This window comes from Terrapene carolina, unplaced genomic scaffold (genome assembly GCF_002925995.2).
Source record: "Terrapene carolina triunguis isolate 2854851 unplaced genomic scaffold, T_m_triunguis-2.0 Scaffold182, whole genome shotgun sequence".
NCBI classification, from domain to species: Eukaryota; Metazoa; Chordata; order Testudines; family Emydidae; genus Terrapene; species Terrapene triunguis.
The window spans coordinates 1,355,075-1,376,999 of record NW_020664533.1 but is presented as its reverse complement, the minus strand read 5'-3'; the positions used below and the strand labels follow the sequence as shown (position 1 = coordinate 1,376,999).

At 47.3% G+C, this 21,925-nt stretch overlaps 1 protein-coding gene across 2 annotated transcripts in view; it reads right to left on the bottom strand.

Moving 5' to 3' along the window:
• Nucleotides 1-21,925, bottom strand: part of LOC112113496 (succinate--hydroxymethylglutarate CoA-transferase) — a 579,588-nt gene that overhangs the window by 349,774 nt on the left and 207,889 nt on the right. For both annotated transcript variants that reach the window (XM_024209791.2, XM_024209792.2), the window contains one exon: nucleotides 21,250-21,347. In XM_024209791.2, coding sequence (XP_024065559.2) covers nucleotides 21,250-21,347 — 98 coding nt within the window. The remainder of the gene's footprint in view (nucleotides 1-21,249; nucleotides 21,348-21,925) is intronic.

The following is a 21,925-nucleotide window of genomic DNA, read 5'->3' as shown; positions in this document are numbered from 1 at the left end:
GTGTTCTCAACTTCTGGGTTGCAAACAGGTGTCTGAAACTCACGACCACCCTGCATCTCCCATTAATTTTTTAAATGCATGAAAACATTTCCATTGCTATTAGGCTCTGTAAAAGCTTGCATCTACTGTATCCAAATTGTGGGCCCACGCTAAATTACATTGATAACGTGCCTTTAAATACAAAACATATGTTTTTAACAACGAAGGGCGGAAGCAGAACTACCACCACAACAAGCTGGTTTCAAAGAGAGCCACATGAGCAAATCATGAATATCCATCACATCTGTGAAAAATGCAGCGTGTATAATTATTCATCAGTCATGTGCTTTATGACTACCCAAAAGCATTTGATACCATCCGATACGACTCTTTTTGGAGGACACTGGCAGACATGGGGAATCAAGCAAATAGAAATGGTTCTGGATTATATGAGAAGGGCGGAGAAACGGTGCTTGAAAGAGGGCTTACAGTAGTTTGCAAATGATGAGAGCACAGGGTATTGCAGGTGAGCTAGTTCTATCAACCTTGTAAATCCAAAAATGTGTTTTAAATGACCAATCAAGAAAGTCAGATGCAGTGATCCAGAGAAAAGAAGGGGATAGGAACCTGGAGGAGATAGATAAGACTGACAGCAAAGGGACACTTTCTCTTTCAGCTATGCACTGGCATTCACACAGACATGCTCCAGCTTGTCTGCGAGCTAGTGCAACAGAAGTCCAGGGCATGATGTCTGTCAATGGTTGCTTGCAAGTTTTGTTAAGACTATCTTTCTTCTTCAATGCACTAAAGCTTTCTAATAGCACGAACAAAACTACTGGACAGGTTTTTAACGTGGTTACTAAATATTTTGTTTCTTGTTTAAAGAATTTTGGGACACAGCTTGAATGAAAGACAGTATACAAAATAAAGTTATATAGTAAAAAAATATCAAATATATTTGTGTGAGGCAAACAACAGATCATTAGTCTGAGTGTACCGTAAATATGTAATTAGACTTTTCAAAATGACTGCTACAGTATCTATTCCATAGTCTGTAAGAGTCTCTTGTGTTAGTGCCTAATTAGACCCTTCTAGGTTACTGATCATCGACCCAATAGATGGCAACAACTCCTCTGAAGCTCTGAATGTCCATGGGGGCAATGCAGTTGCTCTTGACATATTTGCAGATACAATCTGTGATGACAAGCCGTTCTTAAAAGATTTTTTATTGTCTGTGGATTAAGGAAATGATAATCAGACAAAGTTTGTCTATGACATAAATGTAGGCACCAATGGCCCATGCTGAAACTTTACAATGTAAAAACCCCTCAATTTTATACCTAGTATAACCTTTTACAATGGAACAATTGATTTGTTTCCTCCCCAAAGCATCTCAACATTCTAGTTCACCTTGCAAATTTAAAAAAAATATGGAAACTACTAATTACTCTTTTTTTTTTTTTTGCTCTTACCATTCAAAAAACAGCTAAATGGAGATCTCTGCCTAGCTGGAGATCAACCTAGTGACCCAAAGGATGGTGCCAGAAAGTCTGCAGGGGTCTCCTGGCACCTAGCCTGTCTGTCTATCTCCCACCCAACACTTTTTGTGTTTGTTTCTTCAAAAGAGGATGGGGAGGTTGGCCTTCCAGTGACCCCAGAAAGGGGAGGTCGCAGTCCCATTCACACATGGACTCCCTCGCTACTCATAGGTGTTAGCACAGGCTAAAAAGAGGCAGTCTTTGGGAGCAGGAACCATTCTTGTTCTTTTTTCCAACAGTCTGAAGACATTCACTATTCCTAGAGAAAAGAGGAAGGGGGGCAGAATTGGCTATGGTGGTGGTCATGTTTCTGAACATAGTCCCACAGCAGGGCTAAGCTTCGGGATGCTTCACAACAAGTACTTAACCCAGGCCTTGAAGGGAATTATTGCAGAAGTGGGACCTGAACATTGCTGAGGCTATTCTTGACAGAGAGCTATCTCAGTAATGTGTTGGTCCCCACTCCAGCCCTGATGGCTGTCCAAGCTGTACAACAGAGGTCAATGATGAAATAATGTCAGTCCTGGAACAGGCTTAGGGTAGTACTTCTCTGCTCTTTCTAAGGTCCAGGAGGATCAGAACCAAGATGGAAGGGATGGAAATGGTTTATCCAAACACATTAGCAAACTCTGGTTGGGGCTGGGGTGCATCATCCTGGATCACATGCCCCACACGCAGATCTCTAGGCACAGTCAGCAACATGAACTCTATCGGATCAGTCTCAAAATAGCAAGGCTGAGGAAGGAAGCTTAGCCCATTGAGAGGCAGCTTGGGGATGGAGACAGCACATACAGGATTCCAACATGGAAAATGCACTGTCTCCAATAAGGCTGGAAAAGCAAAGGGCAGTTTATTAGGAATAGGAGAAAGCTACACAATAGGGTTTCCTATTCCTAGAATAATGAATGCTATGGCAAAAACTTTGTGTCTACCTTTGAAGTAACAACAATTATATCAAGGGAATAGCAAGTGCCCAGACCAACACCCCACTGGCGAGTGTCCCCCTTCAAATTTGCACCTAAAATTCCCTCAGAAAGAGAGATGAAAACGATTTGCATCAAGAAAGAGAAATAGCAACACACTTTTAAAAAAAAAAAAAGATTTGGAGCAGCATTCAGGGCTGTGAAACACATAGCACCTATTCTGTATTCTTAAGCACAGATGAAAAATGGGAATTTAGTGAATGCAAAAGCTGAAATATTTTCTTTTCTTTTCCATATGTGAATATCAGCTATCATTATAATTTAACAACAGGACACGTTCAAACTACTTCTACTTGAAAGTTAAATGTATATACAAAAAATTGCAAGAGCAGGATGTTCTTGGGGACATATAGGCGGACAGACTGCATCTCTTATTCCAAAGGTAGCTCTGAAACGACTTTAATGATTTTGAATTATGTTCAGTCAGGTGCGCTTTTTTCTATTCTGCCATATACATAATGTGGACATGTGGGAGGATTAAAAGTCAAATGTGGTATTAACTCGAATCTCTCTCTTTTTGAGAGGAAACCATGGAGATTTTGATATGCTTGATTTTTTTCCCCTTTGACTGTCAGTTTTGTTGGTGATGCTGACAAATTCTTGTTGCCTTTTGTCCCATCTTTGAAAAAAAATCAAAATTGTCCGGGGAGCCCATCTATTTATGATGGCACCCACCATCTGAATATCTGTATGGTAATGACCAGGAAAAGGAGGCTGGAATAGATGTGCTACTTCCTGAACATTTGTTTGGTTAGTTACAAAGAATCAGCGGCACCTGCAGTCATCTTTCCAGGACCTGCAGAATAAATTGGTTACAGGGTCCTAGTCAAGAATAAAACAGAGCAAAATTCATTTGTTTTCACCTTCCAAGACACTTAGATATCATGGTGATTGGAGCCTTAGGAAACGGGATTAAAGAAGCTATCATAAACTTTGCCAGATCTTCAAAATGCCTCCCACAGTGAGCATCACTTCTGCCTTACGCAGACTGAGTTTAGGCCAACGTATCAGAACTTGTGGCCTCATTTCCCAAAACACAGGCATAGACTGGGACACAGGTAGGGCTAAGAATGATGCAGAAAGACTGGTGCTATCAAAGAATGGATGCCCATGAATATATTCCTCCCTGAGACCAGTATGTTTGAGGTGTTAGAGCTTCTGGGCTTTATCTCACTGATGTCCAGGACAAATGTTGGGTTCCTTGGGTTTACTGATTAGGACTATTAGGCTTAGCGGCAGCCAAGTAACACATCACTGCATAATTTCAATAAAAGTTGAGGTCTCGGCCTTGTCTTACATTTCTGCATCAGCCACATGTTCTTTTCTCTCCCATTTGCTATCAATAATTAACCATACATGCTACGTTTCTGCCCTGAATGATTTTCCTATAGCCAAGTTATAAACACCAACAATATGGGCTTAGAATAGAAATAGTACCAGGTCCTGAACAATAGCAGTGTAGCTTCATAATAGCTAGCTTATGGACACGCCGGTCCCTTTAAGATGCTTCACATGGTAATTGTTATAAAAACTGTGTATGTTTTATTCAACAACACCATAAACAGTCATGTAAAACATGCACAAATTGTTAGTGTTTCCTTCTACTCTAAGGCAGCAGTATTTGGTGCACTGTCTTTTATCAAAATGTTCCACAATTAGGGTTTTATTTTAAATGCTTAACACTGAAAACACAAGAGCTAGAAACATGCCCCCCTTTCCAAGCCTCTTTCTCCCTACTACTCAAGCCAAGAAAGAAGACTGCATCCCAAAGATGAACTTTTCTGTGTATAGAAAAGAGAGAGTGGGGCTTCAGAGAAAATAAATGTAATTTATATTTGCAAACAGTACAGAAAGAAGCCATTCTGAAGTTTTGCAGCATACGTAACTGAAGAGTCACGGAAAAATTAGTCATACTTTCGTTGTCGTTGTTTTAAGGGCTTGTCTACACATGGGGTTTAGTCTACACTACCTCAAGGTAGTTTGGTGTGAAAACTCCTGCATACACACTATGCAATTCCTTAGAGTGCACTAACTCCGCACTTACCGCAAACTCTGGAGTATCTGTCAAAGTGTATTAAGTTCAACGTGAATGGAGATAGTGTGGTCTACTGTTTTGTGTGCATGCAAAGTAGCTGCACACTACTTTGGCAGTCCTCCAACTGCTATCCCACACTGCTTTTTGGGCATCTGTGACTGACCTGTCTGTTCACTTGTGTACCCTCCTCTTCTCTGTGGCCAAGTTGACTAGATGGCCCTCACCCATGTGAAAGTTGGTGTGGTGCTACGATCGGCTCATTTGTACCCAGATTCCAATATATAGGCATTACAGTGATATTACTCCAGCAGCCTTTACAACATACCTCGAGCAGACACTTGAAGTTGTGCCGAGAGCCTAGCTCTCATTGCCATCTGGGGAGAACTGTCAGAGCAGCAAGCTCTTGGGGCCAGCTACCGCAATAAAGATGTGTTTGTGAACACTGCTAGTCAGATGTCTGAGAGGGGTCATGACTGGGACATCAACCAGTGCTGGATAAAGAGCAAACCGCTCAGGAGGACTTACATTAAAACCATGGATGCCAGGAAACAGTCTGACTGTGGAAATATAACCTATCCATTTTTTGAGGAACTGGTCAGGATTTTATGCAATTACACCACTGCTGAAACTTCCAACCTAAAAGGGAAGCAGAGAGGATTACTATGCAGCTCGCCCCCAGGTGTTGCCTGCTAACTCCTCCAACCCATATAAGCACCTCCTTAGGTACGGCCTTAACTGCAAAGCCAAACCAGGAACACAATTCTAAATCCTCTACAATCTCCAAGGTACAAGTGCAAACCCAAACAGCATGGAGTGCACACTCAAAACCCTCAATGTCCCTCCTCATGTACACACCACTTACCATCTCTGAGGTCCCCCCCAAGACTGCAAAGAATCTCAGGGAGAGGAAAGAAGAAATCATGTTAAAAAAACACTATAATAGCCCCTCTGGAACCTGAACAATAACTCCCCCAGGCATGGCACCTGCAGCAATCCAGACCCTCAAGGACAGGGCCTTCAGCAACAGCTGAGCAACTGGCTAACTGAGGGAGAAGAAACAGGGAACTTGCATGAAATATTCGCAGACCTCATTGCAGACTCCCCAAAAAACTGAAAACAACGGAGAGCTGATGGTTGTATTTGAGGTCGGAGAAGGAAAGAAGACAGGGACCTATCCAGAGAGAGCGATAAAGTGGCCAGATACAGCATTGCAATGGCCAGAGATAGCACTGCCATGGCAAAAGATACACTGTAGAGAAAGACATGCAAAGTCAACTCTTGTAGGTGACACAGCAGCAGAATGCTCATCTGTAGTACATACTGCTAGCAGGCACACAGAAAATCCAATGCCCTCAACCAGGACGCAGCCATTTACTGCAACCCATGGACAATACAGGGTAATGGAACACCAGCATATGTTCCCTGCTGCATTTCTGCAACCATGCTCCCAGATGTCATTGCCCTCCCCAGCCCAAACTCAGGGCAACAAGAACAACTGCAGCTGGGAGCCCAGCTTTTTCAAGCCATCTAACAACGCTAATAAGTTTGAGCCCCAACACTCTGCACCAGAATGCAGATGCAAGCTGTATACTCGCCTGTGAATCGGAGTCCCCGCCTTGTTCCCATATCGTTGTGTGCTGCCCTCCACTGCATTGTGTCACTTTAAAGCTATGTTTCATTCCTGTTTTAATCAAAGGTTTATTTCTGGTTCCTATAGCACAGATTAAATTTTTAACTGCTTTTAATATTAAACAACATTCATAAAGAATCTGCAATGCATAGTACACAGAAAAATGGTGAATTTTTGCCTACTTATATAACATAAAGAGAGCCACAATGTGCCATTTCTACCACCCATCAAAGAAACTGCAATGTCCACAATCCAATCCCCCTCCTCCCACCACCACACCTTTGGGATAACAGCTGGAAGTGCAGCTGCACATTTTCAGGCCTGAGACACAAAGTAAGAGCAACAGGCATACCTAACAACACTGCCCTGGCTGTTTCCATTTTCTAATGGACACCTTGGTGGCTGCTCAAACCACTAAGCAATTCTCCCACCCATCATTCGGCCTTTCTCCCTTACTATCATAAATATTGTGCAAAATACAACACACCTCTATAATCTTAGGCAAGTTTTTTTTTTCTGCAGCTTCCATCCTGGCCAAATGCACAAGTCACTATCGTTCTGCAATGACTGAGGCAATAGCTAAACAGTTCCTCCGTGCCTTTTGTCCCAGTGCCCTATGAATGGGATAAGCCCGGTCTCCCAGGATAATCAGAACAATCTCCACACTATTAACACCCATAATGATCCTGGGGGCAAAGTCTCCTTTATTCACTATGGTAAATAGAGCTGAGTTCCAAAATCGCATACTAGCATCATGGCCTTTTCCAGACCATACTGCACTTACGTTCATAAACCTGCCATGGTGGAAAGCCAGACCGTGGAGCATTATGGAGAAATGCTCCTTTCTGTTTATAAACTCTGAGCCCTGCTGTGAGAGGCAAATGATAGGTACATGGGTCCCATCAACTGCCCCAACACAATTTGAGAACCCTTTTATTATCATCTTCTGAGCTCTACCAAGCTTTATACCCAGTGCAACAGTACCTTATGCATGGCATCATACATCTGCATAACAACGGCCCCAACAGTTGATCTGCCCATGCTGAACTGTCTAGCTACAGACCAGTAACATTTTATGGTGGCTCACTTCTAGATGGCAATGGTGACCTGCTTCTGCAAGGGTACGGGACACCACCTGTTGGTATGCTGTTGCTGCAGCTTCAGGGCTTGTTCAACACAGATTTCCAAAAGGCTGCCTTTGCCATCCTGAAATTCTGTCACCAATTCTGATCATCCCAGGTCTGCAGAACGATGCTTTCCCACCAACTGACGATGGTCTCCTGAGCCCAGAAATGGTGCTGCACTGTGTGAAGCTGCTTCAGGAACAGCTCATGAATAGAAGTTGCTTGGTTTCATCCTCTTTCTCGTCCTTGTCCTCCTGCCTCTGTTGCTGATGGAAAAGTGATTGCTGAAGCCACATCATCTGCCTTGTGGTGTGGCAGGCAAAGTCCAAAACCAAAGCCACTGGGCTCCGAGAGCTCAAATTAAGCCAAAACAGCCTCTGGGTACTTGCAGTTGCCAGCACAGCAGAGCACTGTTGGGTCCATACTGGCTAACAATAATTCATAAATGGTGCTAGCCCACCCAGAAAGAGAGGAAGCATGGGACAGAATCATGGGATTTCGTTTTGTTTTGAAGTGTTAGCATAATTGTGCTGAGCTGCAGAATGGTCTTATAATGTGTGAATCTATGTCACATAGGATGAGGGAGCAGCTTTACGGAAACATTCTATTGCATTCTCAAATTTGTATTTTCACACCTAGGTACCAGAGTGATTAGGAGCTTTTTAAATGGAGAGAAAGAGAGAAGACAGACATCAAATGTTTGAGAGCATTCGACTCCTTTCACTTGCAAATGACTGCAAGTATCCTAATGAACACCAGAAGTGTCGATCTCCTGAGTTACCTAGGTCAACAATTTGAACTGCTATATTTTTATTGTTTTATTTGAATGGAGTCCTGAGACTTAAACACAGACATTCAAAAAAAGAGAGTTCTGCAAAATGTTAAGACACTTCCCAGGAAATTGTATTTGAAACTTTTCACCATTTCATTCGGCACAATTTCACACCCCTGAAATCTCACGCTTCCTCAAAATTTTGGAGCAATGTTTTATTTTGTTTCTTAATCTTTGAAACATGAAAATATTTAAAAAAACCCCAATCCACTTTCTGCTTAAAAAATTCCCTTGTGACAAGCATCCTGGATTTTCACTTGGAAAATCTCAACACTCTAAGCAAGGGGTGCAAGTTTGCTGTGCTCCATGACAAGTGCAAGACAATGCATGGTGACCAGTACTAGCAGCCTGATTCTGCAAGCAACTACCACCAACTACCTCACCCTCAAGATCCTATGGTTAAAAAAAAAAGGGGGGGGTGGGATGTTGCAGAGAATGGTTATGTCTCATCAGATGTGATCTTAAATGTGCTCTTTGACATACAAATGAGGCATTGGAATATGCACTTCTCTCCTAGGTGCTCCCCTCTTGTGACTAAGGGTATGTCTACACTACCGCGGTAGTTCGACGGCTGGCAATCGAACTTCCGGGTTCGATTTATTGCGTCTGGTCTGGAAGCGATAATTCGAACCAGGAAGTGCTCGCCGTCGACTGCGGTACTCCACCTCAGCGAGAGGAGTACCGTGGAGTCGACGGGGGAGCCTGCCTGCCGCGTGTGGACCGCGTCTGAACCGCGGTAAATTCGAACTAAGGTATGTCGACTTCAGCTACGTTATTCACGTAGCTGAAGTTGCGTACCTTAGATCGAATTGGGGTGTTAGTGTAGACCAGGCCTAAGTGGGAATCATTTAGCAAACCTCTCATTAATGGAGGATCATGTTCCTCTGTACTTCCTTCCTGCTCATTTCTTTTCCTCTTGCACTTTTATATGGAACATTCCACAGCTGCGGTGTCCAGGATTAAGACTGAGGTGACTAGAAGCTTAAAAATATAGTGTTACAATACATGTGCTACTAGGGTACATTCCAGACCTAACAGTTCTGAATCTAATTCTGTAATATTTTAAGTCTCCAGGTGATGTGAATTTGTTTAGTGATTGCTATGGGAGCCCATATCATGATGAACTGATTTTCTTTTCAGAAAGATTCTCTTTGTTTTTTGTTTTGTTTAAACACAACTGGAAGGCCTCTCTGGGTTGAAATTTTCCAGTACTCATGAACAAGACCTGTTTACTTAACTCTCCAAGTACCTACATTTCAAAGCTTACCATATCAAACTTGGCCACTCTACAAATAACTATCCAATAGCAAATAAATGCAAAGTTTCCATGGAATGTGTATAGAAACACATGCCTACAACATTTGTTACAATCAGTGTTTCAACACTGAATGCCAGATGAATTCACAATAACATCACATAACAAATCACTATTGGAGACATCTAAACTCAAAGTGTGTGTACAGCAATAGCTGTACTTGCACATAAATTACATGGAAATTCAGCCTAAGACTACACCTACACTATGAGTTAGGGGTATGGCTCCCCAGCCTATGTACACATACTCACCGTAGCTCAGTGAGAGCTAGCATGAGTATAAATAGTAGCATAGCCATGGTAGCACAGGCAACAGCGGCACAGCTTAGCGGTGCCAAGCACAAATCTAACACCCCTAGCTCATAATGTAGACATAGCCTAAGCGATGCCTAATAGAAAAGAACATAAACTTTGGCGACCAAGATGTAAAACAGTAATTGAGACAGCAATGAGATCATCTGATGAACTAATAGCTAAGGATATAAAAATGATTAAGAAAAGACTTTCTGTAAGCAGATCACAAGTAGGAAACTTGCAGGAGAACCAATGGGTCCACTACTTCCCCCCGATGTAACATGGGAAATTAAAGAGGATACAGGGATTGCACACAATATCGTTGTTTTCTTTACCATTGAGGGTGATGGGAAAATACCTGCATTGGAGTTACTCTCTGTATTTACCAAATGTGAGAGATTGTCACAAAAAGAGGTAACCAAAAAAAAAAATAAGCTGATGAAACAACTTGAGAAATTAAATTGAATAACATAAGGACCTTTTGGCATTCAACAAAGACATCTGAAGGAATTAAACACCTATTAACAAAAGAGAAAGGTTAATCACCAGCAGCTGTTTTCCTTCCAGTAGACTGTCAACACAGATTCACCCTTCTTAGAAAGGCGCATGTGCCCTCGGTGCCAAGTCAAACACTGTAGATTTTAGAAAGCAACAATGCCTGGGGGGGGCTGTACGCAGTCCCAACTCCACCTCAGCCCCTTTCCACTTAATCTGAATTCAATGGAAAAAGAGGAGATGTCAGGAAGGCAGGTGGGTAGCATGAATTTATGCTAGAATCTACTCAAAGAATAAGCATACCTTGAATGCTAGCCTTCTTTCTTTTCAAGTATTGTGCCTATAGCATCTACATTCAAGAGCAGCTACCAGCAACAACCCATTTGTTGGGTTAAGGATTTGCTGGTATGAGGATTAGCAATTAAACAAAGATGGCAGAACAGCATTCTCAAACTGAGCACCAGATCTAGCGACCAGGACAAGCTACTGATGCGGAGATTAAAGGTATGAACTGAACTTTAGGTTACTACCTTAGATATCCTTGTGAAACCGTGATTCCAGCTGCTTTGGATGCACTAAAATTAAGTCCCAAAACAGCAGTGGCTCACAAATAAGTGAGAAAAAATGAACTAGTCCATTTCAAAAACGTATTACTGATAGACAGTGTGGTGACATCTTTGCTGTTTCTTTAAATCTTTACCAGGAAGCCAGGCAGAAGAGGGGCTAAAGAAAGTTTTAGGCAGAAGTCCTGAAGTGAAGAAGACCAACAGACAGGCAGGCAAATTATTTTTAGGGATAATATTGTCTTCCTTATTCTAACAGCATATCTTGTTCAGTGCTCGTGGCTCTTTCTGTGATTCTTTACTACTGTCTCATGAAAGAATGTGCACAGATTGAAAATCTTTGCACTGGAGCTGATATGGCTGCCAGACGAACTTACAAAATCCTTGTGTTTTCAGACGATATGGCTGCCAGATGGACTTTGACAGTACTCCAGAATAATTTAGGGTGCTTTCGTGGTAACAAATAGTTCAAACATACAGAGGCTGTGGAAGCGAAGAGATGACAGTGCTCATTAGAGCACAAGGAAAAATTTCTTCCACTTGGAGTCATAAGTCTCTTGCTCTGAAGGCTCCAAGTGAGACATGTTAAACTTCCTCGGAAGAGCCCAAATGGGAACTTGACAACAGGCCATGACCCGGTCCACTCAGAGTAGAAATACTGAATCTGGATAAAGAGCCTATAGAGCCCACATCACCCTTAATATCAAAGTATCCTGACTTTGGCCTTGCGACAGGAGATGTGGCAGACCTAGCAAGTCTGAGATTGAAAATCAGTGAACCAAAATGCATGAACTCTGTGCTGTATGAACTCCCTGATGACCAGAGGTACTGGAAGGAAGGCACAAAGTATCTCCTGACTCTAGACCAACAGAAGGACTGAAAGAATCTGAGCCACCTCTCGAACACAATCAAAGAACCTCCATCTTTTCTTTTGTGGCAAAGAGGTCTAAGACGTTTTCCGCACCTGTGAAAGACAAAATTACCATAGTTCCTTTGAGAAACTATTTATACTGAGCAGTGAATTTCTGGCTCAGATAAGATGTTGAGATGTTGTTCCTCTTCCTGGAAAATGGCAGAGTTGGGACACCATTTGCAGAACCTGACATCCCCCCACCAGCATGGCTGAGAAGGAGCTCCTCCCTGGCGAGTTCATATAGCTACATACACATGGCTTAAGTATTGTCCAGGAAGATGTGCATCAGCTTGATCCTCATTTAAAGAAAGAAAGCGTTACAAGATAGCTGAATTGCTCTCACCTATTTTTATGTTTATACAATACTTATTATTAAATTATTAATGTATTAATTAATATATTTATTATGATGATACTTAATCCTCTCAGATTTACATCATGACTGTATTGTGGGATGATCTAAGTGAACCCCATCCATTATAACCATTACAATGACAGACAATGGGTAAGAGAATTGGAGGCATACTTGGTGTGACAGACCCAGACCAGTGGGGTACAGGAGTCTGGTAGAGGGCAAATATACTGGTCACTGGATGAGTAGTTTTCTGTTCCCTGAGTGACCAGAGCAGGGGCTGCACTAGAGTAATCAGGAACCTGCTAGAACCAGTTAAGGCAGGCAGGCTAATTAGGACACCTGGAGCCAATTAAGAAGAAGCTGCTAGAATCAATTAAGGCAGGCTAATCAGGGCACCTGGGTTTTAAAAAGGAGCTCACGTCAGTTTGTGGTGCGAGTGTGAGGAGCTGGGAGCAAGAGGCGCAAGGAGCTGAGAGTGAGAGGGTGTGCTGCTGGAGGACTGAGGAGCACAAGCGTTATCAGACACCAGGAGGAAGGTCCTGTGGTGAGGATAAGGAAGGTGTTTGGAGGAGGCCATGGGGAAGTAGCCCAGGGAGTTGTAGCTGTCATGCAGCTGTTACAGGAGGCACTATAGACAGCTGCAGTCCACAGGGCCCTGGGCTGGAACCCGAGGTAAAGGGCGGGCCCAGGTTCCCCCCAAACCTCCCACTTGACCTGGACTGTGGGTTCTTCCAGAGGGGAAGGTCTCTGGGTTGTTCCCCAACCCACGTGGTGAATCTCTGAGGCAAGAAAATCCGCCAATAAGCGCAGGACCCACCAAGATAGAGGAGGAACTTTGTCACATTGGGTAATTGTCTACCACATCAGAAATTCTTGACTGCTTCAGGGTGTGATCACCACAGACTGCTGTGATTGATGTGTTATTCATACCCTGCTGCATAGGTATCTCAACTTGAGTCTGGACAGTTAGAGTCATGAAAGGACTTGAACCAATCATTGAGGTAGGGATAAGTGTGAATATACAGACCTCTTAAGTGAGCTGAAAGTATAGCTAAGCAATTAGCAAAAAATGCTTGGAGCTGCTTAGAGTCCAAAGGAGAGAACTCTGTATTGGCAGTGATCCTCACCCATACAGAACCTCTGGAATTTGTGCCGTATCAACTTGATAGATATATTTAAAAAGATACTGTTTAAACTGAGAGCCACAAACCAGCCTTGTGGCTTTACAGAGCGGAATGCAGAATTTGAACCTTCGGCTACACATGCTCAACTTTCTCAAAGTGAGTGGGGGATGCAACCCTCATTTGGTTTTGGGGGGTGGGAGGAAGCTGGAATAAAGGAATAATGGGAATAGCACACCTTCCTATGATATTGCAGAAGAACAGTTGAAGAAAGGAAGTTACTTTGTCTCTCAGTATTTTGGCAGGAGTGGGATACCTGAAAAGAGATGGGGAAGGAAGGGTCAGAAAGCTTCCATAGAATGCAAAGAAGACCGTTACCTTTTCCGTAACTGGTGTTCTTTGAGATGTGTTGCTCATGTGTATTCCACAGTAGGTGTGCGTGCTCGTCACGTGCACCGATGCCGGAAGTTTTTCCTCCCAGTACCCATAGGGGAGCGCCCCAACGACCCCTAGAGTGGCACCTCCATGGTGCGGTATAATGGGCGCTGCGCGCTGCCCCCACCCTCAGTTCCTTCTTGCCAGACAACTCCAACAGAGGTGAAGGAGGGCGGGATGTGGAATAGACATGAGCAACACATCTCAAAGAACACCAGTTACGGAAAAGGTAACTGTCTCTTCTTCTTCGAGTGATTGCTCATGTGTATTCCACAGTAGGTGATTCCAAGCTATATCTGTTGGAGGTGGGTAGGAGTTCATAAATTCTCGGGATGGAGCACAGCCCTGCCGAACTCGGCGTCCTCCCTGGTTTGGGAGACGATCGCATAATGCGAGGTGAAAGTGTGAACTGAAGACCACATAGCAGCCCTACAAATGTCCTGGATGGGGACATGGGCCAAAAAGGCAGCCGACGAGGCCTGCACCCGAGTCGAGTGTGCCTTCACAATTGGTGGCGGAGGGATTTCCGCCAGGCCATAACAGGTACGGATGCACAAGGTGATCCAGTTGGAGAGCCGCTGAGTGGAGATCAGCCGACCTTCCATGTGCTCTGCCGAGGCAATAAACAGTTGCAAGGACTTTCTGAACAGCTTAGTCCGCTCCAGGTAGAAAGCCAGAGCCCATCTCACATCCAGCAAGTGGAGGCGGTGCTCCTCACTGGAGGCATGGGGCTTGGGGCAGAGGACCGGCAGAAAAATGCCCTGACCCATGTGATAGACGGAGACCACTTTCAGGAGGAACGAAGGGTGTGGGCGGCGCTAGACCGTATCTTTATGAAACACCGTGTACGGGGGCTTGGAGGTCATGGCCCTGAGTTCCGAGACCCACCTAGCCTATGTGATAGCAACCAGGAAGGCCACCTTCCACGAGAGGTGTGACCAGGAGCATGTGGCTAGCGGCTCAAAGGGGGCCCTGTGAGACAGGCCAACACCAGGTTTAGGTCCCACTGCGAGACAGGGGGCCTAACATATGGGAAGAGACGATCCAACCCCTTAAGGAATCGGCCAGTCATAGCATAGGAGAATACCATGTGGCCCTGCACCAGCAGATGGAGGGCCGATATGGCCGCCAGGTGCACCTTGACTGACGAGGGCGCCAGGCCCTGGGCTCTAAAATGAAGGAGGTAGTCCAGAATAAGCTGGATCAGGGCGGCCACTGGGGAAACGCCCTGCTCATCCGCCCATCTGGAGAACCGAGACCACTTTACCAAGTAGGCTCAGCGTGTGGAGAGGCGCCTGCTTTCTAGGCTGAACCCCTTCCGAGCACGTCCTTTCCTCCCTACCTAACCATTGAGCAGACACGCCGTGAGGTGGAGTGCTGCAGGGTTGGGGTGGAGGAGGCAGCCATGGTCCTAGGAGGGCAGGTCCGAGCTGGACGGCAACAGCAACCGCGGGGCGACGGTCAGGCCTGTGAGGGTCCTGTACCAATGCTGCCTGGGCCATGCCGAGGCAATCAGAAGGACCCGGGCCTTGTCCAACTTTATCTTTTCTAGGACCTTGCCAATTAGCAGGAATGGGGGAAAGGCATAGAGAAACTGGCTTGACCGGGACAGGAGGAAGGCATCGGAGATAGCGCCCCATCCCAGCCTCCCCGGGAGCAGAACCGGGGACAGCGACAGTTCTGCCGAGTCATGAACAGGTCCACCTGGGGAGTTCCCCACACTTGGAAAAGTCTGTGCACCACCTCTGTGTGGAGAGACCACTCGTGCTGAGAGGAGAAGTTCCTGCTCAACTGATCCGCCCGCGCATTCCAGGCACCCAGCAGATGGAAGGCCTGTAGGCAGATGATGTGGGCTATACAAAGGTTCCACAGTCTAAGGGATTCGCAGCAGAGGGCAGAGGATTGGGCCCCGCCTTGCCTGTTGATATAGAACATTGAGGCCGTGTTGTCCGTGAGGACGCTGACCACCCAGCCCTCCAGATGCGAGCGGAAGGCCATGCACGCCAGCCGTACTGCCCTGAGATCCTTGACGTTTATGTGGAGGGTCAGATCCTGAGCCGACCACAGACCTTGGGTCTGAATGTTCCCCACGTGGGCCCCTGTAGTGGGGGGGTGACTAACCGGCACGGCGCCTCCCGCCGGTCGTCCTGGGAATTAGCTCTCCAGCCTTTGGAGTGCCCTCTGCTGGCCAATGTCCTGCTTCCGCTGGCCCCCATGTCCCTCCCGGACCCCAGTGCCCCTTTACCCAGGGGTTCTGCCCGCTGCAGCAACCCCCAATCTGGGTCTCTCCACTCAGGGGAACCCCCCAACCCCCTATCCCCACCTCGCCTCAGTAGCTAACTGCCAGTCACCATCTAGCTCCCGCTCACTGGGGCAGACTGCAGTCTGTAAAGGCCACTCATCATTGGCAAGGGGGGTTTGGACTTGCTGCCTCTGCCTAACGTTGGGCTGCCCCCTGCAACCGCAGTATCTGCCTTAGGCCTTCAGCCTGGGGTTTTTCCAGGCTGGAGCTCCCCAGCTCCTCCAGCCTTCCCCCAGCCCTGCTCCACTCTCAGTACCCTGCTCAGCTCCCCGGCAGCCAGGCCCTTCTCTCTCTACAGGCAGAGAGAGTGAGTGTCTGGGCTCCTGGCTCGCAGCCTCTTATAGGGACCAGCTGGGCCTGATTGGGGCATGGCCCTAGCTGTTACTGCCTTCCCCAATCAGCCCAGGCTTTGCTTCGCAGCCTCAGCCCTCTCCCAGGGCTGGCTTTGACCCTTCCAGGGATGGAGCGGGTGACCACCCCGCTACAGCCCCCCATCCCAGGTCCGACGCGTCGGCCACTAGTTCCAGCAACGGGGCCCTGCCCCTGAACGGGACCCCTTGGAGCATGTTTCTCAGGGAGGACCACCACCGTAGGGAGGTGATCACTGGCTCGGGCACCATGAGGACTTTGTCCATCCTGTCCCTGGCCTGGGAGAACTCTGAGGCCAACCAGAGCTGGAGGGGCCTCATCCTGAGTCTGGTGTGACAGACCACATATGTGCACGCCGACATGTGACCCAAGAGCTGGAGGCATGCTCTGGCTGTTGTCACTGGAAACCTTGTGACTGTGCCGATGAGCTCCTTTAGGGTCTCGAACCTGTCTGGTGGGAGGGAGGCTTTGGTCAACAAAGCATCCTGGACTACCCCGATAAACTCTATGCATTGTACCGGGACTAACATGGACTTGGTGTCATTTACCAACAGGCCCAGAGTGGCGGATGTGGACAGGAGGAGTGCCACGTGATCCCGCACCTGCGACCAGGAGCTGCCCTTGTCCAACCAGTCATCCGGATAGGGGAAGATCTGGACCCCCCTGCGCCTGAGGTGGCCCGCCACCACCAACATACATTTCGTGAATACCCTGGGGGCAGTGGACAGGCCAAACGGGAGGACTGTAAATTGGTAGTGTTCCTGCCCCACCATGAAACAGAGGAAGCGTCTGTGCCCCTCAAATATATGAATGTGGAAGTACGCGTCCTGCAGATCGAGGGCGGCGTACCAATCCCCAGGATCCAGGAATGGGATGATGGAGGCCAGGGAGACCATGCGGAACTTGAGCTTCACCATGTACTGGTTCAGGCCTCGCAGGTCCAAGATGGGCCTGAGCCCCCCTTTGGCCTTCGGGATAAGGAAATAGTGGGAGTAGTACCCCTTGCTTTTGAACTCCCCCGGTACCGCTTCCATCGCTCCTAGGCCCAGGAGCCGCCCCACCTCCTGTTTGAGCAGAGCCTTGTGCGAGGGGTCCCCCAGGAGGGACGGGGGCGGGAGGTGGTTGGGCGGGGAGGAAGTGAACTGGAGGGTGTAGCCCCGGGAGATGGTGTTGAGGACCCATCAGTCTGAGCTCAGCCGCGACCACTCCGTGAGGAAAGCACACAACCGATTGGAGAAGAGAAGCTTTATTGAGGGTGGATCCCTGATGAGAACTGGCAAGGCTCCCCCGGGCGTCCTGTCAAAACCGCCTTTTCCCCGCTTGCTTGCCCTTGGAGGACCCAGGCTGAGGGGCAGGCCGAGACTGCCTCTGTGGGCACCTCTTACAGTCCTGCGACTTCTTATAAGCGGTCTCGTATTTTGCATGGGTGGCCTGAGCGAGAGTCTGCTGTGGCTTGAACTTAGGTTTAGCCGGAGCCGGAACATAGAGTCCCAGAGTCTGGAGAGTTGTGCAGGAGTCTTTCAGGCCATGCAGCTTTGTATCCATTTGTTCCACAAACAGAGCTTTGCCGTCAAATGGGAGATCCTGCAGGGAGGTCTGCGGCTCACTGGACAGCCCAGACAGCAGGAGCCATGACGCCCTTCTCATGGACACCGCGGAGGCCCTGGACCGCACGGCCATGTCCACTGGATCCGAAGCTGCCTGCATGGTTGCCCTGGCAGCCGCTGTGCCCTCCTCCATCAGTGCTTTGAACTCCTTCCTGTCGTGCTCCTGGAGGGAGTCCTCGAACTTGGGCAGGGAGCCCCACATATTGAACTCATACCGGCCCAGGAGAGCCTGGTGGTTCACCATCCATAACTGGAAGCTTGAGGATGAATAAATTATTCTTCCAAATGAGTTCAGCCTCCTTGAATCTTTATTTTTCGGGGTAGGGACTGGTTGGCCCTGCTGTTCCCTGTGGTTGACCGACTCGACCACCAGAGAGTTAGGAGCAGGGTGGGTGTATAAGTATTCATGCGGGTACAAAGGACTTGCGTTCTGCTCTCTTAGAGATGGGGGCCAATGAGGCCAGGGTTTGCCACTGGGCCTTTGAAATTTTCACCACCCCTTCGTGGAGAGGCAAGACCACCCAGCCAGGTACCGAGGAGGACAATACATTAAACAGGGAGTCTGAGAGCTCCTCCATCTCCTCTGCTTGGAGATGGAGGCTTGATGCCACCCTTTTAAAGAGTTCTTGGTGGGCCCTAAAGTCCTCCTGTGGGACGGAGGGAGGAGGGGCCGTAATCACCTCATCCAGGGAGGGTGAGGAGGCCGGCGCAGTACTTTGTGTGTCCATTGGCACCGGAGGGTCCACCGCCTGGTCAGTCTCCGGGCACAGTGCCGAGGATGTACGTCCCACTGACTCCTTCCTTGGAGGTCTGGAGAGGGAGGCCGATGGTCCTTCTGAGGCTCCGGCCACCAAGCAAGCCCCCACCGGGGGCTGCGTTGGGGGTCACGGTGCCCATTGGTACCATTGGACTGGCCACAGGGCCCAGTGTCACTGCACCTGATGTGGCTCCAGCAGAGCCAGCTGTTTGGCCTGGCAGGCTTGACCCATCGATGGATGACTACGAAAGGAGTCCAGGCTGACATACGACCTGCCACTGTCCCTGGACCGGGAGGATCAGTGGCACCAGGAGCGATGCCGATCACGGGACCGCGATCCCGACATGGAGGACCGGTACTGTCGGTAACAGCTGCTCCGTGATTGGCTCTGGTGGGCGGACCCACGCCGGCAATCGATGCCCGGGACTGTGGAGGCGATGCTGTGGCGGGATCCTGGAGCAGGATACCGAATGGCAATGACGTCAACGTTCATGCCGTGAACAGCTGTGATAGCCCCTCCGAGACGAGGACCTTTGGCGTTGTCTGCCTCGGTCCTGTTGGTGTTCACTCCTCGAGGTGGAGCTATGCCGAGAGTCTCGGTCAGACAGAACCCAACCAGACAGTCTGGTGGGCGTCAAGGGTGATCCACGTGGACTTTGCCCTGAACAGTCGCTGGGCGGCAAACGGCATTGGGAATGTTCCGTTGACCGAGACTGGTACCGAGCCGGGGGTGACTGCAGAGATCGCAGCGGCAACTTGCCTCTGGAGTGCGGGGCCGACATCGGCGGTGCTCCCGGTACCAGCATGGACATAACATCCCAGGCCGCCTGCAGGGCCTTCATGTGGAGGGCATCCGGACATCCGGGGAGGCCTGATTCCAAAAGGGCCGGGCTACTCCGCTCAACTTGAGTTGGAGGCCTAGAGACCGGTGGGGATCAAGGACTGCCCGACATGGGTCTAGCCTCTGTCCCGGGTTTACTTCAGTGCCGCAGCAAAGAAGGCCTCTTTCTAGCCTTCCTGACGTGCCCTGTGGACAGGGAGCGGTGCCAACTAGTCAATGGCGCCAAAGGGTCGCCACACATCGAGACCGTGGTGCCCGGTGCCAACTCGGAGTGGCGCACCAGAGCCGGGGTCAGCGCCGACTCCATCAGAATAGCCCAGAGCCTAATGTCCCTTTCTCTCTTCGTCCGAGGCTTAAACGACTGGCAAATCTTGCAGTGATCGCTGAGATGGGTTTCCCCCAAACAGCGTAGACAGTCCGTGTGCGGATCACTCAGTGGCATAGATCACCTACAAGTGTTGAACGACTTAAAACCCGGGGCATGCCCCGGCCTGGGCGCTCTAGCTAAACTAAACTAACTAACTAACTACAGGTACCATACACTGAAAGAACAAGCAGTTTTGAGGATGAGCTACAGCAAAGCTGGAGCAGAGCAGTTTCGAAGCACTTTCACTGGTGACAAGAAGGAACTGAGGATGGGGGGAGCGCGCAGCGCCTCTTATACCACGCCATGGAGGCGCCACTCCAGGAGTCGCTGGAGCGCTCCCCTACAGGTACTGCTAGGGGAAAAACTTCCGGCACAGGTGCAAGTGGCGAGCACGTACACCTACTGTGGAATACACAGGAGCAATCACTCAGGGAAGAATTAAATATTCTTTAGTATCCCATGAGTGCAAAGTAATTCCATTTCATTACAACTGAAAAAAAAGATAATTGGTACCAAAACATACAGTAACCAGGTGAAGTGGAAAGGAGGTTCTCTAGTGCACAAATAATCTGCTCTGTGAATAATAGAGAATTATAGGCACTGACACATGCCCCAGTCTTAAAATATCAAAATATTTGGTGGTTCCTTTTCTTGGACCATTGAAAGCTCAAGACTTAATGTCTCTGCTGTTCACTCCAACAAGTCCTGAGAGCTGTTGAAGTTATCTCTGTGTTGGGTTATACAGATGGGTAGCCCACATTCTTATCCAGAACAGGACACAAAGCAAATAGCTGGTCCTGGCAGTCCTCTTCCTCCTATTTTTCATAATCACCATCCTCTTCATCTAAGTAGAGGAGGACTCCACAGACATGAGATCTTAAACATACCAGGATGACCTTCAGGTCTTTTAGAAAATCTGAACTAAATGGCTGCAGGTCTTCCAGGAACTCTTAGGTTAACTCAATGCAGAAACAGTAGATTAAGATCTCCGAAGTAGAAGATCCCTTGGAACTGAGAGCCCTCAGAATAAACTTCAAACTCCATCCCTGAAGGCAGCAAATTCAACACCAAGAGCCTTCTGTCCAAGAGTGACCCTTATCCACAACCGACCAGAAGTGCAAGTGGAAAGCATTGCCTTCTTAAATGAGATCCAGGTTACTGAAGCCAAGGTGTAACTTTAATGTAAAGCTATTACTTAGCTGCTTGCTCACTTACTAGTCCGATACATGAAACACAACATTTTTAAAAGGAGTAAGTGTCTAAATAAATTACAAAAAGAAAATACTCCGAAAGATTAAAAGTAGTGGCAAACTTGCAAATTATGAGACAACGTTTTTGTACATTACCATGTTGATTAATATACTACGGTAATATTTTCCAGTTTAATAAACTCACCGGGCTGATAATATTTCAATAAGCTCTTTCCTGTTCTGCACTCGGAGTTTGTTAGTTTTATATCTGGAATCTTTACTAACTTCAAGCAAATTCAGGATCTAAATGAAAACAAAAATACAGTGAATAAGAAACACGTTTAGCAGGTAAATATAAAGACCATTTGTGCAGCCAAGCAAATTCATAGGTCCCAAGGATACAACAATAAGGACATAAGGTAACTTGCTAATCACCCTTTCTTTTAGTTAACTTTTTAAAAATAAAACAGCCATGAAGAAAGAGAGAGGATACATTACCTACCCAATGTCATCAGCAAGCTGGGAAAGAGATGGGAAAAGAACTGGAAACCCAAATCCCAGTCCATCGCTCTTTCTATTACACTGCTCTACAGCCAAAATGCTTCTGAAATAAATGTAGTCAAACTTTACTAATTCTGGGTCACTGAGAACAAAAATGATGCTTAAAATTGTTGATTGGCTCTAGTTTTCGAGATATGCTATTGGGTCAGTATATACGACCCTTGACTTGGGAATGGCGGAGGATAAGTGAGTTATAAAGGGAAGGGATCTCAATTTAAACCAGAAATGACTAAAATACATCTTTGACTGGATCTATGAATAAATCTATGACTGGGTTTGGACAGTACTTGCTTTTTAGGCAAAACAATGAATGATGCAAT